Source organism: Epinephelus lanceolatus, chromosome 23, assembly GCF_041903045.1.
Source record: "Epinephelus lanceolatus isolate andai-2023 chromosome 23, ASM4190304v1, whole genome shotgun sequence".
Lineage (NCBI taxonomy): Eukaryota > Metazoa > Chordata > Actinopteri > Perciformes > Serranidae > Epinephelus > Epinephelus lanceolatus.
The window spans coordinates 3,030,309-3,047,764 of NC_135756.1; the positions used below are offsets into that span (position 1 = coordinate 3,030,309).

The window sequence follows — 17,456 nt, forward strand, 5'->3', positions numbered from 1 at the left end:
AACCAAACTTGTCAGAAAAATGAACAAACATCAGTGTGATGAGAACTGCGTAAAATCTTCTCTGGGGAACATTTACTTCATGTGTACTTTGAGATTGTAGTTTGGCCCCATCTGTCCTGTCCCCAAACATGGAGGGGGCAGGCTTTATGACCAATACTGCAGCCAGCCACCAGGGGGCGATCCAGATGTTTTGGCTTCACTTTTGCAGAGCTGTCCAGGCTGCCATGAAGTGCACCGGGCTTTGAAGCCAATTTTATATAGTGGCTAAGCATGGAATTACAACTTCCTGGTCCATCATGGAATACCGCTGGGCCCGAAAAAGACTTTTCCCATAGATGTGAAAGAGACGTCTGTAAATTAGCGTATACATTTTATAGAGCATCACCAACCCTGTGAAATGACTTGTTCCACCATCAGAATTTGATCCATTCAGTCTGATAACATTTGGAAAGTCTGGAAGGGCCATATGATTCTATAATTTTGTACCCAGTGAAATTAGCTGAGCGCTAAATGGAAGTAGCCAGCTCGGCTAGCGTAAGTCTTTAGTGCGTCTGCTGCATTGGCCCAGAAGATTCAGGTAAATCTACACTTGTCAGTTGAAGTTTTCTGGCTTCATGCGCCACTGAGCAGCTTCCATAAGAATTAACGGGCTTAGCGTCCAACGCTGTATCCAGTTCTCTTTATACATCCATGGAGCTGTCATGTCGTCCATCTTTATGTAGCCTACAGTCATCGATCCCACAATATGCTCCTGCTGTTTGTGTCTCTCATATCTGCAGCCTCTTTGTGCACGTCGTTATAACTTGATTTTGAACACGTAGACATTTCGTGCAAACTCAAAACTTCATCAGATTTGGATATTTTGCCCAGACCTACATGATAGCGTTAGATAAGATTGATTTGATTTACTCTTTTTGGATTGCTATTGCGACCATGCCAGCCATGCTAGCTGACGCACTTTATACTTAAAGCCCTGCACACACAGCACGACTGTCGAGCTTTTCACCACAGTATGCAAGTAAAGTTCACCTTTCAAAATCTGGTCTGACTGCACCGTTAAAAACATTAGTGGACACAACTCTTACAGAAACTGTCCCTGCTTTTGTGATCTTAAAGAGAGACGGATGAGGAGACTTATATCTGTGTGTCCAGGACGTGTTTAGCTTAGCTTAGCACAAAGACTGGAAGCAGGAGGAAACTGCTAGCTTAACTTTTCTCTTTTAAATCAGAAGTTAATAATCACAAACTGTTGATTTTAACTGACGGAGACACTTGTTGTCCTCGTCTTTGCTACACCTCCCTCTTGTCTTAATAACTTCACACAGCAAACTAATTTCACACTGCTGTCAAACTACCTAACACGGGATCGCCCTCTGAAGCACAATCAACGTTCCAGTGCCTGTTTCCAAGACAACAAATCTACAGCGTTTATGACGCTTTTTATTCCCAACTGAAGAACCTGAACACGAGCCAAGACCACAATCATGAATCCCAAAGTTGTACAAGTTCACAGTGCCCTTTAGTACAGAGGTAAAGAATGTATAGTCTATGTACAGCACATTACAGTAGACTCTATAGTCTGTTTAATATATATTATGGTAGAATGATGTAGCTATAGTGTAAAATATAAAGTATAGTAGACAATAAAATGTATACAGTAATATTTTGGTAGACTGTAGTCTATAAAGTCTTTAGCTGCGTGTGATATTCAGTCGTAAACAGACACACATCAGCTGTTTATCCTCTATGAATCCAAGAGTTTATATATATTTAAAAAATAATAATAATTTAACTCAAAACCAACTTGTATGATTAATTAAATTATATCTGAGTTCATCATGCTAGTTTGTAGTGTTCTGAGCAAGAGTCTGTTCAGTCTGATCTGAGCAACACTTCCCCAGAAAGACGTATAAAAACAGAAATCAGATCCCGGCAGCGTGAATCCAAACCCGTTAACTACATCTGAATTCTTTCTAATCTTTTATCAGTTCTTGTTAAATTGAGCTTAAGTAACTAAAGTTCACCGTCTGGCTGTCAGCACTTGACCCCGTATTTATTTCAGGTAACTTAGCGTCTCTTAGAACCTTGGTTACGCATGTAACTCCCAATTGGAGTTGTAGTTTGAAAAGAGAGCTGTGATTGGGTCACATTGATCCTGCGTGCAAACTAAAAACATCTTCAGGCCCCGATCAGACAGAGCACTTTTTACAGGATGAAAAACACGAGGCGCACCCATACAGTGTGTAAAAATAACTGACGTAGCAACCGTGACGTCACCCATTGATATGTTTTGTTTCCTAGGATGGTGAAAGCATGACCCGCCCTACTCTGATTGACTTACCCAGATGTTTTTACCCCTTGTCAGAACCGCTGTTACCCGCCATGCCTAAACCCGACCCACCCACCCAACAGGCGATGAGTGCTAGCCAATCAGAGGGAGAGTAGGGCGAGTCATGCCTTCGCTATCCTAGGAAATGCAAAGTCACATCATGTTTTCAGCATTTTGACCGTCGCCATCTTGTTTTTTTGGAGCCAGAAGTGACCATATTTGGATGAGAGGGTGGAGCTACAGAGGAGCGAGGCGTGGATCTGACTCGTAGACTTTGTTGATGGATCGCAGGCGGCCAGACACTCAAAGACTGGCCCGCTTCTCAGTTCATCCAATCAGACAATGAGAAAAACACAACATCGGGCGCTTTTCTGCTTGAGTTAAATTTTTTCAGCTTAAGGTGTTTAGGTCGCTCCTGCAAAAACGCCAGGTGTTTAGCAATACAAACGCAGTGAGCAAAACTTCTAAAAATGTCTCTGACTGATTGGGGCCTTCAGAACATGGTTTATATTTCCACTACACAATGAAGTTTCACTACGACAATCAATTTATATGTACTGTCAACAGTCGTGTAGAATTACGTCGTCTTTTTTACAACGTTAACTCACAGAAATATGCGCTTACAAAAATTTGCTTGGCAAAACAGCTGGATGGAAAAGCAAAAGTTGAACTATAGGTTCACATTTTTTGCCGAACATGGGGTTTTTGTTGTTTTTGGCATTTTATCAAGCCTCAAAATGCAGCGCGAATGTCGACCCAACACTAGCGTGAAATGCGAGTTGGAATGCCGCCAGTGTTGAAAGCACATTGGTTAAAACCGAAAAGGACGACTGAAAACAAGCTAACGTCAAGGAACTACAGAGCACCTGTCTGCGCCTTAAAATGTTACCTCCATTTGCTAACGTTCTGGGGTAGCTAACAAATTAGTTTTTTTTAAAGAATACTAATGTAAAGCAGCAAATTTTGCTTTCTGAGTTCAGACAAATTTAAATATTTGAAGCGAGTAAGCTAATCAGGATTTGTTAAGTTGCTCCTAAAGTTAATTAACATTGTTCAAAGGATCGAGACAGCTGATTAAAGATGCTCAGGTTGAAGTTTGGGGCGGGCTTGAAGCTAACTAGTTGGTATGAAGTGCTGTTCGTTCACCTCAAGGCAAAGAAAAGGTGTGTGTAGATGTTCAGATGGCGGCAGAAGACTTCCTGCCATATAGAAGAGGATGCAACGAATCATACGTAGAAAAGTTCGTACTTGCTCTCCTCCATATATGTAAATGCTGCTGATGTAGGCGAGATTATCAGGCTGCTGGTTTGGGAAAGTAACAAAAATATTCCTATATTCAGTCTTCAGATAAGACGGAGAAGTGTCCTGATGTCCTCAGAGTTTAGATTAATTGACCTTCTTGACATCATTTATCTTTATAACCACAGAAGAAGAAGAGCGCGCTGGTGTGCAGCTGTTCCACAGAGTGAATATCACACACATCACATACACACTAAATGTGTAGTATATATTATAATGGACTATAGTCTACTGTACAGAGTCATCCACAGAGTGAGACGTGGGCTGTCGCTTTCTCTGCAGTGTAACAGTGATAATCAGCGATGGTGAGGTCATGTGACCTCGTAACCTCTGACCTCAGGTCCCCCACCCTGTACACTAATAGAAACATGAGGTCATCCACTTGTTGTAGGATTTCTCAGCCAATCAGGAACCAGCAAACCTGCTGCAAAAAGTCTCGTCAGTGACGTGACGATGAAGTGAGGTCGGCGGTGTTCCTCCACCTGGAAAAGTAGTTCCTTTTGTTGTTTTTATTTTTAGCTGAAGTTCTGCCTTCAAAATTAAACCAGTGTAACAGATTGTTCAGAGTCGAGATAAACACATGAATCAAAGTTTATTCAGCAGCAACATGTTTTTTGTTTTTCAAATCCCTGAGTCACCAGTCCATCTGTCGGGTTCGGGCTCTGCGGGTGACTCACGAATGAAGTTGTTTTTCTGCCTGGTCCCGATTTATTTTCACCTATCACCAGACAGTTAATCAGACCTTTGTCTCCACAGCAGACAGTTTGTGAAAAGGGAGGATTTGTTTTGGCTTCTCTGGTTTCAAGTAAAAATCCTGTTTGTGTTTTTAATAGACGCTATCAGGTGACTGACAGTTTGAGGTTTTAAAGTCCTGGATGGACGGGTGAACTCTCGTAGCTGAATTATTTGTGCAAAAGATGAACAGTTGTGTCAGAAAAATATCTCATTCTTTGATTTAAAAAAAATCAAAGGTATGAGAAGCCTGTCGACATAAAAACTGAAGGAGAGAAATCAACTGTAACTGTAAAGTATAATATAATCTGCAGTTGAAAGGAACTCCGCAGCTTCTAACGGCTGAAAATTACATTCTTACGAATCACTTACGACTGATTTTGGAAAGTCAAATTTTCCCCAAAGAAAAGACAGTGGAAAATATCTGAGTACATTTAGTCAAGAACTGTACGTAAATACAATTTTAGTATTGTAGTATGTTACGCTACTTTATACGTCACTACATATCGCAGAGAAATATTGTACTTTGTGCTCCGCTACATTTTTTTAGGGAGCTGTAGTTACTTTTCAAATTTATTATTTTACAAACCGAACATGACGGATTTATGAAAACTGATCCACTGTTAACAGATCAAACTATAAAACGTATATAAAGTAGTTAAAATTAGTTCGTCAACATTAAAGTATCAGCTGACATATTAACACATCGATAATAACAACTCTGCGTTGTGAGTACTTTTACTTTTGATACTTTACGTACATTTTGTTTTAAATACTTTTGTAGTTTTCTGTGAAATTTTGAACGCAGGACTTTTACTTGTAATCGAGTATTTTCTTATAGTAGTACTTTTACTTAAGTTAACGATTTAAATATTTATTCTATCGTTGTTAATTAGAACGTTTTAACAGTCGGAGACAAAATGTCAGAGTATTAACAAGAGGCTGACAGGAGACGATCGTATAAAAAGATGGAACCAAGAGCCACAATTGCCGCCACTGCATATCTGACAGCGTTCACCATGGTAACGCCTCAGCTTCCTGCTGATTGGCTGAGAATCCTGGCTTTCTAACCTGCGTGTGAAACCCTCCTCCTCCTGATACTCACCTGGTTATAATGGTTTTATGGTTACCTTCCTCCTCCTCCTCTTCCTCTCTAGCTTCCTCTTTTTACAGTATGTTTGTAGTTTCTTCTGGAGTGAGTGGTGTGTGTACTTGTAGTTTTTTTCTTCCCTTTTCTAAAAACTGAAGAGCACACAAACGACAACCGATGAGCTCTGCAACGCAACAGATTGTAATCTTTATAATAAACTGTCATTTATTACAAAGTTAAACAGCTGTGACTTCCTGTGTGGTTCTTTCACAATAAGAGCTGTCGGCTCAGGTCAAGGTGTGTTGGTGACCTCTGACCTCGTTTAGATCGTTTAGATGATTCTACCTGAGCTTCAACAGTTTGATAATCTGGTATCAAATATAATTCAGTTCTGATCTCCAGGTTCAAAGGTTTAAAACAGTCTGTCTTATGTTTGTAAATGTGAAGCTACAGTTAGCAGTTAGCGGTTAGCAGTTAGCTTAGCACAAAGACTGTAAACAAGTGGAAACTGTTAGCCTGACTCTGTCCAAAGAAAACTAAACCCACCCAGCAGCTCCTCTGAACATCGCAGATCATCATGTTAAATCTTATTTCTATAACTTATAGTAATAAAATTAGAAGTTGTGGTGTCACGCGGGGTGATGTGCTGAATCTGCTGGTTGCCTGGCAACAAGACAAACAAGAAATCACTGCATCTGACCAGGAAATAGATCCTGCGTGTAGTTCAGGAGATTATTCTCAGACACAAGTCGAGTCTGAAGGCGAACATGTTGAGACCGGCTCGTGTTCAGGCTGTTAGTTAACAGTATGATTATAATATTTAGTTGTGTGGAACTATTATTATCATCCATACTTATTATTGTGCCACAGTTTTATTGGCTCACAGCTCGTCCCACAGTTTCAGAGCAACATATTCTTAATTTGTTGGCCAAATATTTAACATGTGTGCTTTGAGTTTTAGCAGCAATCAAACAAACATTAGATTTTTCTGTGATTGAATTAGTATAAAATGTTCCTTTCTCGTCCAATGTCTCCAAAACTACAAACACTGCAGACTCCAAACTGTCAGTCTCTGTGATTTTGCTCTCAGCTGATTAAAAAAGGCACCAACAGCGCCACCGTGTGGTCAGAGTAAGAGCTTTGTTACAACTAAAATACAGACACTGAAGGATTGTGTAAAACTTCATGGCATTTCATTGTTAAGTAAAATTTGATTTGACTTGATTTAATTGAATTTAACTTAATTCAATTTATTCTAAAAAGATTAAATAATAAATAAAAATAAACAGTGGTGGAAGAAGTATGCAGATCTTTTACTGAAGTGAAAGTAGAAATACCAGACACTAAAAATAATTCATTACATAAAAAGGTTTCCTAAATGTTACTTAAGTAAAAGTACAAATTTATTATCATTAATGTGTACTTGAAATATTAAAAGTATAAATTATAAAGTAACACTCCTTTCAGAGTGTTTTATTATCAGTATGTTGTATGACTGGATATTATTACTGAACATAATTAATGTGTCGACAGTTTCAAATACTTTACACTAAAATACACTGATTAGTTTCATAGTAAATTATTGAAACATGTTTAAAAGCTCCTCCTATGTTTGGAACATTTATTGAAAAGCCATTAATAACTTAAGTGTTAAAGTGTTAAGTGATAAATATAGTGAATTAAAAGTAAAAACTGTGTGGTCAGGTGCTGTCTGTGTTTCCTCTGATATTAGTTAAAAAGTTATTTCCTGTAAACTTCTGGAAATTATTTGGAAGTTCAAACCTGTAAAAGACACTGATGTCATGTCCTGTGTTTGTTTCATCACTGAGATGAGTTCATATTATACAATTAAAAACTTACATGTGATGTTTCAGAGGCTGATGCCTGCAACACATTTAAATCTGACTACTGTTAGGCCAAAAATAAAATAAAATAAAACTAAAATAAAACAAAACAAAAATGAAATATAATGAAATAAAACAAAACAAAAAATCAAATCAAATCAAATAAAACCTAAATGAAATAAACTAAAATGAAATAAAATAAAACCAAAAAATAAAACAAAACAAAAACAACAATGAAATATAATAAAATAAAATAAAAAATATATAACAAAACAAAACAAAACAAAACAAAACAAAACAAAACAAAACAAAACAAAAATCAAATCAAATAAAGGTTAAATAAACTAAACTAAAATGAAATAAAATAAAACAAAACAAAAACAACAATGAAATATAATAAAATAAAAAATATATAATAAAATTAAAATAAAACAAAACAAAAACAACAATGAAATATAATAAAATAAAATAAAAAATATATAACAAAACAAAACAAAACAAAACAAAACAAAAATCAAATCAAATAAAGGTTAAATAAACTAAACTAAAATGAAATAAAATAAAACAAAACAAAAACAACAATGAAATATAATAAAATAAAAAATATATAATAAAATTAAAATAAAACAAAACAAAAAATGAAATATAATAAAATAAAATAAAGATATATAACAAAAATAAAATAAAACAAAACAAAAAATCAAATCAAATCAAACTTAAATAAAATAAACTAAAATGAAATAAAATAAAAATAAATACAACAAAAACAACAATGAAATATAATAAAATAAAAAATATATAACAAAATTAAAATAAAACAAAACAAAAACAACAATGAAATATAATAAAATAAAAAATATATAACAAAATTAAAATAAAACAAAACAAAAATGAAATAAAATAAAATAAAGATATATAACAAAAATAAAATAAAACAAAACAAAAATCAAATCAAATAAAGCTTAAATAAAATAAACTAAAATGAAATAAAATAAAACAAAACAAAAACAACAATGAAATATAATAAAATAAAAAATATATAACAAAATTAAAATAAAACAAAACAAAAACGAAATATAATAAAATAAAATAAAGATATATAACAAAAATAAAATAAAACAAAACAAAAAATGAAATCAAATCAAACTTAAATAAAATAAACTAAAATGAAATAAAATAAAAATAAATACAACAAAAACAATGAAATATGATAACATAAAAAATATATAACAAAATTAAAATAAAACAAAACAAAAATGAAATATAATAAAATAAAATAAAGATATATAACAAAAATAAAATAAAATTAAAAAAATAAAACAAAAACAACAATGAAATATAATAAAATAAAAAATATATAACAAAAATAAAATAAAACAAAACAAAACAAAACAAAGAAATCAAATCAAATCAAATAAAACTTAAATATAATAAAATAAAATAAAATAAAAATAAAACACATGTTGCATTTTTGGGTCAATCAGGGTCATGACCTATGATCCCAGATCTGTCATGTACATCTCTCCTGTTCACTGACCATTAAAATAAGGAACTCCTGAAATACACATAATTTTGTGTGTATGGCAAACATAAAAAAAAATAAATAATAAAAAAACTTATATTTATTTGTTTTTCATCCTCTAATAAAAATAAATAGAAAACATATACAAATAGAAAATAATATTAATATCAATGGAAATAATATCAAAAGTAAATAATTATATTAAATAATAATAATAATAATCATAATGATAATAATATAAAATTACAAAAATTAAATAAAATTATTGTTATTCTGTTATATACAGTATATTTGGACATATTTGTTATATACAGTATATTATTATTATTATTATTATTATTATTATTATTTATGAATTTTATATTCTTATTTAAAACAGGAAATCCCAGAATGCTCTTTGAATATTTCTGTTTAACATGAAGCCTGACATGCTGAGTGATGATGATGATGATGATGATGATGATGACGTTCTGTTGTATTGTTTGATGTGCCAACAGGAGAAACCCCCCTCAGCTCTGACAGACACACACATGTCATCATGTGATGCTGCACAGAGGAGCAGGAAGGACAGAGCTATCACTCTGCTGCGGATCCTGAGGACCAAACTACTGGATGATGCTGCGTTAATGTGTATGTGTCATTTTCCTGCTGTAGATGTTTAAGGTTGAGCTCAGTTTAACTCCTGTATGTCCTGTTGGGGAGTTTAATCTACAGCAATGCATCATATTTTCATATTTAGCCATTAACTGTAGTGGAATAAAAGCATAAAGTAGCATACAATGTAAATGTAAAGTTAAGTACAAGCACCTTAATTTATATTTGAGTACTGTACATGAGCAAATGCTCTGAGCTACATTTATGTGACAGATTTGTGTCAGTATTATTTGCATAAACAGATTGACAGTCTATTAATGTGTTATCTATTAAAGAATTGAGATTCACAAATAAAACCTGGATTCACAAATATCTGTTTGAGAGTTGTAAATGTCAAGTAGATATCGCAAATGCTTGTCATTTATTTTTAATTAATTTATTTGTAAATTAAATTAATTTGTGGAATTTAAATGTGTGTTTGCGAAATAATTTTTGATTTTATAATATATTTTTATTATACATAGAATTCGAGGAAATCGTGTATTTGCAGATCTATTTTATAGCTGCAAAATATGTATATTTTTAATTGACATTTTATTCATTTATTTTGTAGACAAATCTACTATTGATTCCGCCACCGGAAGCAGGCAGCAGGAAGTTAAAAAGAGGGTGTGATGCTGCGCGTGCTCAAAGAACGCAGTGAGTCATCCTCCCGGATATAGACGATCTTCGGCGGTGCTAGCCGGCTATCAGCTAGCTCAGAGAGACGCCATTAGTTGGGAGAAGCGCAGGGATCCAGTATCAGGTAGAAACGGGACGTAGCTCAGTGTTCGGACCCGTTTCCTCCCACCTGTTGGTAGATATTAATAAAAGTCAGAGTCGCTTCTGCTGTCGACGCGTTTCTCTCCTGATTTTAGCTCCTTTTTTTAAAGACGGAAGCTGATGTGAGCTGCGCAGGACTTCAGCTGTGAACGGGGTTAGCATTAGCATCAGCGTCGCTAGCTTGATACGGCTTGTTTTGATTCGTGGGGAAAAAGAAGCGACAGGACTTGTTTGGTAAAACACTGCCTGCCATGGCGGCCGGAGGGACGGGCGGCAAAACCTACTCGTTCAAGGTGGTGCTGCTGGGCGAAGGCTGCGTGGGGAAGACGTCGCTGGTGCTGCGATACTGCGAAAACAAATTCAACGACAAACACATCACAACTCTACAGGTAAGACACCCAGGAAGAGGCTGCTGCTAGCCCGGGTTAGTGACAGAGAGGAGCCGTGACAGGTCAGCAACATGGAGGGCTGGTGAGGGCGGTGGAGCTGAGCTGCTGCTGTAACACACACACACACATATATATATATATATATATATATATATAGTCCTGTATTATTATTATTATTATTATTATTATTATTATTATTATTAATGCTAATCTGAATTACCTTTAATAACCAACTGTGTGCTCACATACAGGGGGTCAGTTACACCCCCGTAATGTTCTCACACAGAAACAGACATGACAGCAGCAGACAGAATTAATGTGTTCATAAATATGTGGATAAACAGCTGTATATTAGAGGTGGGGGATTTTATGGAGACAGATTTATGTCAATATCATTTGTGTAAACAGATTGACACTCCCTGTGTGAATGTGTAATCTGTGGATATAAAACACCTCCCACAAATACACAGTATGTAAAATAAAAAAAAAAAAACCTATTTTGCAAATCTACAAATACTCAAGTATGGAGATCAATTTGTGTCAATATTTTTTTGTAAGAGCAGATTGATGAAAACCAACTCTATAAAACTATTTTTTGTGTGCTGTTTTTTTATTTTATTTTATTTTATTTTTATTTATTTTTTTAAGACACAAACCAACTCTATGAAACTATTTTTTTGTGTGCTTTTTTATTATTATAATTTGTGAAGACAAGGTGATCTCTTTTTTTTGTTTTTTTTTGTTTGTTTGTTTTTATTTATTTTTTGTTAAGATGAAAACCAACTCTATGAAACTAATTTTTTGTGTGCTGTTTTTTCTTTTTGATTTTTTTGTGAAGACAAGGCGATCTCTTTTTTTTGTTTGATTGTTTTTATTCATTTTTTTGTTAAGATGAAAACTAGCTCTATAAAACAAATTTTTGTGTGTGCTTTTTTATATTATTATTATTTGTGAAGACAAGGCGATCTCTCTTTTTTTGTGCTGTTTTTTCTTTTTTTTTTCTTTTTTTTTTGTTACGTTGAAAACCAACTCTATAAAACTAATTTTTTGTGTGCTGTTTTTTCTTTTTAATTTATTTGTGAAGACAAGGCGATCTCTTTTTTTGTGTGTGTTTTTGTTTTATTTAAAAAAATTGTTTGTGTAAAATATTTTTGTTAAGTTTATAAATCTTTTCTGTAAATGTGGAAATGGTTTTGCAATTACAGATTACACATTTGCACAGTTTGTCAGTCTGTTCACACAAACAGTATTGAGACAAATCAATCTCCATGAAATATCAGTACAACATGGAACCCTCAGTATTTGGCATGGTGACATCATATTGACACACAGACGGCAAGTATTGATTATTAATATTACAAAGACACGACAGTAACAGAGTAACGAGGAGCAGCATGAATGGAAACTGTAAAATACCATATCAGAAATCTAGATTTGGACAATCAGCTGTTTCTATGAGGCCTGTCAAGTTTTGGGGCGCCCAGTAGCTCAGTAGGTCGGGTGGACGCCCATTTTACAATGGCAGCGTCCTTGTTGCAGTGGCTGTGGGTTCAATTCCAGCATGTGGCCCTTTACTGTGTGTCAACTCCGCCCCCCCCCCCCTGCTACATGACTGTCATTAAAGGCAAAAACCCCAATAAGAAAGTAGTTTCACACATTGCTCCTCATCCTTTAGGAAAACAACAAAATATGTATTTTTTAATATGAAATTTATGTTTTATAAAAATGATCAACATCATTATAAAATTAATTGTAAAAATATTTGTCGTCCAAACACCAGATTTTCCCATACGTCTTCAGAGACATAATCAGTGCCATGTTTTTTTGGAGGGGCTGGTGTTTGTGTGTTTGTGGTTGTGGGTGTTTACATGTTGCACAGTCCGAGTCGTCCCGGGGGGAGGGGGAGGGGGGGGTGTTATGGCGAAACAGAGCTGATGTTGTAGCTGAAACCAGAGCAGCCCGTCTAGCCGGGATTATCTGGGGTGACAGAGGTGAGAGCCAAGTGGGCCAGAGCTTTCACTTGTAGTGTACTGGAGTACTCTCACTGTGTTTGTACTTTTACTGAGATAAATACTCTGAGTACTTCGTCCACACAGACATCACAGACTGACTGTCACACACACTGTTAATAATCAATGTCTCGTCAATAACTAAATGTCGTCCTCGACCTGAATTCTGCACATTAAACCCACGTCGATAGATCTGTGCTGTAATAACACTGTGCTGCTGTAATGTGTAACATGCTGCTGTGTGACCGGCCTCACTTTGTCTTTATCAGGTTGTAGAAGTGCTCAGTGTTTAAAAACCCTGCAGATAAACTCGCACTGAAGTCACAGCATCGTGCAGGATGACCCCGTCTATATTAAATCATCTGAAACAATACAGGACAAATGAAATTTAGTTTCCAACAGCACGTAACAAGAAGTCAGACATTTAAAACAGATGACTGCTGCATCCAAAGCATCGCCACAGTTTCTAACATATTAAACACATCATGCAAATAATTAATGTGCTGTTAACAAACGAGCAAAACATTTGTTGATTACTATGAAGTTCATTTTATAGGCCGACTGTCGGCTTGGTGTGTCAGGGCCTTTAGACTGTTGTCAGACAGAAGACATTTAAAGATGTTACGATAACTTAATGTTAACGTAAGTAATCATGTCTATATTAAATAAAATAGTGTCACTTATGTTAGTTTAAAAACAACTTGTCCAACATTGACAGGCCGGGGGAAAAGACTATTGTCTCCACTTTCACCACACCTCCTAACTTTGATTCTACACCCACTGTATCTGTAAAAATGACTTAGTAAACCTTACCTTGCTGTCCCGGGTCAAACGAAGCTAAATTTAGCTCACGCTGGAAAAGTTAACGTCACTGTCTCGAAGTTAAACAGTATCTGTGGTTTGCTCAGGTGGCTGGGTTGTACATTCATTTACATTTTTCCACTGGTTTCTCACCTCAGCATGTTTCCAGATGTTTTAGGAGTAGCTGAAAGCCTTTCGTGTCTCCAGAAGGAGCCGTGTGGTAAATGTCCTCAAGTGATGTCACCTGAGTCAGCGTCATGTCAAGACTGTGAGTTTGGAAGTCAAAAAATCTGCAGGTGTGGAGTTAGAGAGAAGTGAGAGCTCTCTGCTGCAGGCTGACAGCTACAGGACACATTAACTGCTGCTGCAACACACCTGAATCTCTGACTGAGCTGCCAGCAGGTGGAGTTGCATTGTGGGTAATGTAGGCAGCATGTTCTGACGAGGAAGGAGAATGTTTCAGAGTAACAATGACGATATCTCTGGCTCTGCTGCATGGATTTAACTCTCTATATTGAGTCAACATGATGAATGTGTGTAGTGTTTAATACGCTGCTGAGGCTGTGACCTGTGAAGACTGAAAACTTCTGGAACTGTAAACTCTGTGTCATTGCTGAAGTGACCTCAGAGCTGATAAAATGCGTCCAGAGCCTGAGTGTGTTTGCATATCTCCTTCCAGCCTCCGCTGCAAGGCAGCTGCTCTCCTAATATGACTCTGTTCCTGGTTGTTTGTGTGCTGCGCTCAGGTTACAGAAACTCTCTCCGACCGGCCGACTGACTGACTGACTGTGGATTTCAGGAGAAAATCCAGGAAGTATGATGCAGCATTTCCATCAGAGCAGCCAGTGATGGAGTATCAATAATGACTTACAGCCGCTCACATCAGTGTGTGTCTGAGGACGGACGAGCTTCAGTCGGTTGTAGTTGTGTAATCTGGTGTTGCATTCAGACACCTCGGGGTGAGCGGGTTGCATCATTATAAGAACTGTTGCAGCTTTTTGTGGTGAAGCTCTGAAGCCAAACTTCACTCTGAAATCTGCTCGTAATGGTCTGTTTGGCTTCAGATAAATAGTGTGTCATCGTCACGTGAAGGGCAGGATGATAAACTTCAGTACACAGTGCCGCCCTCTGTAAGTTGAAGATTTGAATTAGTTGTCGGCCCCTCAGTTGACTGAGATTGTTTAGCTGTTGTTGTTTTTTGTCAGTGTATGTCTGAGGACATTTCAGTCTCCAGATTTAGCTGCAGAGTGAGCGCTCCTTGCTTTCATGCTGCTCTTTGTTACAGGCTTTTTAGTTGGGCGGCTAACTTGGTTTGTTAACCACATTATATGAACGTTGCTGTCGCCCTGAATGTCAAACCCTGTTCAGACACACAAACACTAAATAGAAAAAAGGAACATACAGTCGAATGTTCAGCCAGATCTGATTCAACTGACATAATTTATAGTCAGGTACAGCTCTTGATGTGAGGTGTAGTGATAGAAGCACTGCAGTACTGGTGCACGTATAGATTAGATTAAGCTCTATTGTCATTGCACAGTCTGGACAGTTTACGTGATTATGTACAGCATACCATACCATGACTTAGTCATACCAACAATTAGAAACCCCAACATTGGTCCACAGGGGGAGCCACAGCGATCGGTCGCATTTTAGCCATTTTGAAGCATTTTTCTGTTGTTATAGCGCCACCCAGTTGCCAATTAGAGTTAAATTTCTCCAGTCACCTTGAGGCGTCCTGTTCTACATATCTACCAAGTTTAGTAAAAATCCATATGGCGGTTAGGCCTAGATAAGAAATGAGCTCTCTAGCGCCCCCATTTTGTTTGATGGGCTCAATAATGGAGGGGTCCCCTCAGATTATGTGTGGTCATATGCCTACAAAGTTGCGTGGTGATGGGTGAAACCCTTGAGATGTTATACACCTTTATGTGATGAGCCACGCCCTCCGCAATATTCATTGCCTTATAGAAGCTCAGTTTTAGTAAGTTTTCCAACTTTTGCCAAGAGGGAACTCATTATATAGTAAGATGAGGCCGACACTTTGAGTAAATGATAAAAAATCTGTGGCCAAAACCAAAAAATATTTGAATGAAAACTAGGGCTGTACCCAAATATTTGGATATTCGAATATTCGTTTCTATGGGTAGGTATTCGTTATGAAAATTGGTTGTTGTTTTTTTTTTTTTTTTACATATTTTTTGGTGCTAAATGTAGTCTTTTTGTTGTTGGTAAATGTAGGTTATCGATAAAAATCAAAACTTTTAAATTGCATTGTTAAAAATGTGGAAATATAGTATTGCCTACCAACAGAGCTTGTGCACAGCAGGCTTGAGTGCACCCGTCTGAGGCTGTGGATCAATGCCAAGTTTTACCACTTTATCACTATTCCCTCTAACTTGAAGCTGTTTTTTTGTTATCTTTTGAATTTAATATGAATTATGGAACTGTTTTTGTCAACGTTTGTTTCCCCCGTTTTGTACAAATAATTATTGTACATAAAGAAAATACATAAATAAGACATTAAACTAGTGACTAGTGTCATTTGAACTGAAAGAATATGCCTTAAATATATATTATCCTTAAATACATTGAAGTATATCACATATCATGATATTATTCTTCACCTATACCACAGGAGCTTTCAGAGCTGTGATTGGCCAAGAGCAATAAAAGCAACAGATATGACAAAAATGCAGAACCCAGCCAATCAACAGAATAAGTGTTGGCACTGTATGATTCTGCAAACCACAGATAGGTTACATTTGTACATGATTATGTGGCGGATAGGTTGAAACTTGGGCTGTATCTGATTTTAATACCTTCATACCTTCCTGAAATTTCAGCAGTGTATTTGTGATACGACGGTATCAGTGTGGGGCGGTGCCAGCTGCCTTTTCCACCAGTAGAGACTGAAGACCATCTGGTGGTGTGTGCTGTGCACTACGTACTGTACAGTGTGTCTAATAGAAGGAGGAGCGCCTGTATTTTTGATGACTGATGATGATTTGATTTGTTGAAGATCCTAGTCGGACTTTTAAATACCGTGGTAAAGTGACAGAGCGCGTTTAATATTTCAGCATCACACTTACATTTAGACGTGTCGTCGAGCTAGTTTGTTGTCTCTGTTAAGCAGCTGTCTGTTATTCACTCACTCTGCATCAGGAAACAGCCCTTCAAAACAAAAGCTCTGTACCAGAAACCCACTGTACTTGACGGGTGATTCAAGTATGTCACTACCGGCCATTCAGTGGAATTATTTCTCCAAGATAACTGAGGAAAGGAGAAAGGGACAGTGAGATGGGCCGCCAATATTCAGTTTGCCGATGTAGACATAATGTGCTAAAATAATCCTTTAACATGCTGATGTCTAATGTTCAATGTTTAGCGAGCTTCAGCAATTTTGTTGGCATTTCAGCACAATTACATATTGTAGTGCTGTAAGTTTTCCCTCACGGTGGGCGTGGTTTTCAGAGTGTGACCATGATACCATCCAAGCCTAATTAAAACTTAACATTTCAATGATGCTGTAAGTTTAACATCTGGATACCAGGTTACCTTACCAAGTGCTACACATCATTCAGAACCTGGACAAACAGACTCAAAAGCAGCTTTTTCCTGCAGCACTAAGGACTTTGAATAAATTCAAATACACAGGGGGGAACCTTTTTATTTATGGGTGTAATAAGTACACTTTACGTGCAATATTTATAATAGATTTACTACTCTATATGTGCAATATTCACAGATGTACCATGTGTAGTTTTTTACCTATCACACTTATGTATTGTCTGTTATTTATTAGTGTGAGGACTGGATGGCTGAATGTGTGGAGGCTGTGGTTTTAACTGTCAGCATTTCATTGTGTTTTTTTAATGATAAAATGACAATAAAAGACATTCTGATTCTTTTTAGGCTCAAAAACCACGTCGTGAACATGATCATGTTTTGGCTGGAATCACCTGCTTTTGTTGGGCACCATCCCCGGTTGACATGCTTCGATGTTTCTGTAAAAAACAACCGCT

At 36.4% G+C, this 17,456-nt stretch overlaps 1 protein-coding gene across 1 annotated transcript in view; it reads left to right on the top strand.

Moving 5' to 3' along the window:
• The first annotated feature begins 10,135 nt into the window (after positions 1–10,135).
• The window catches only part of rab21 (RAB21, member RAS oncogene family), a 30,841-nt gene continuing 23,520 nt past the window's right edge, over positions 10,136–17,456 (top strand). Inside the window, exon 1 of the mRNA XM_033615084.2 lies at positions 10,136–10,621. Coding sequence (XP_033470975.1) covers positions 10,484–10,621 — 138 coding nt within the window. The 5' untranslated portion in view covers positions 10,136–10,483. The remainder of the gene's footprint in view (positions 10,622–17,456) is intronic.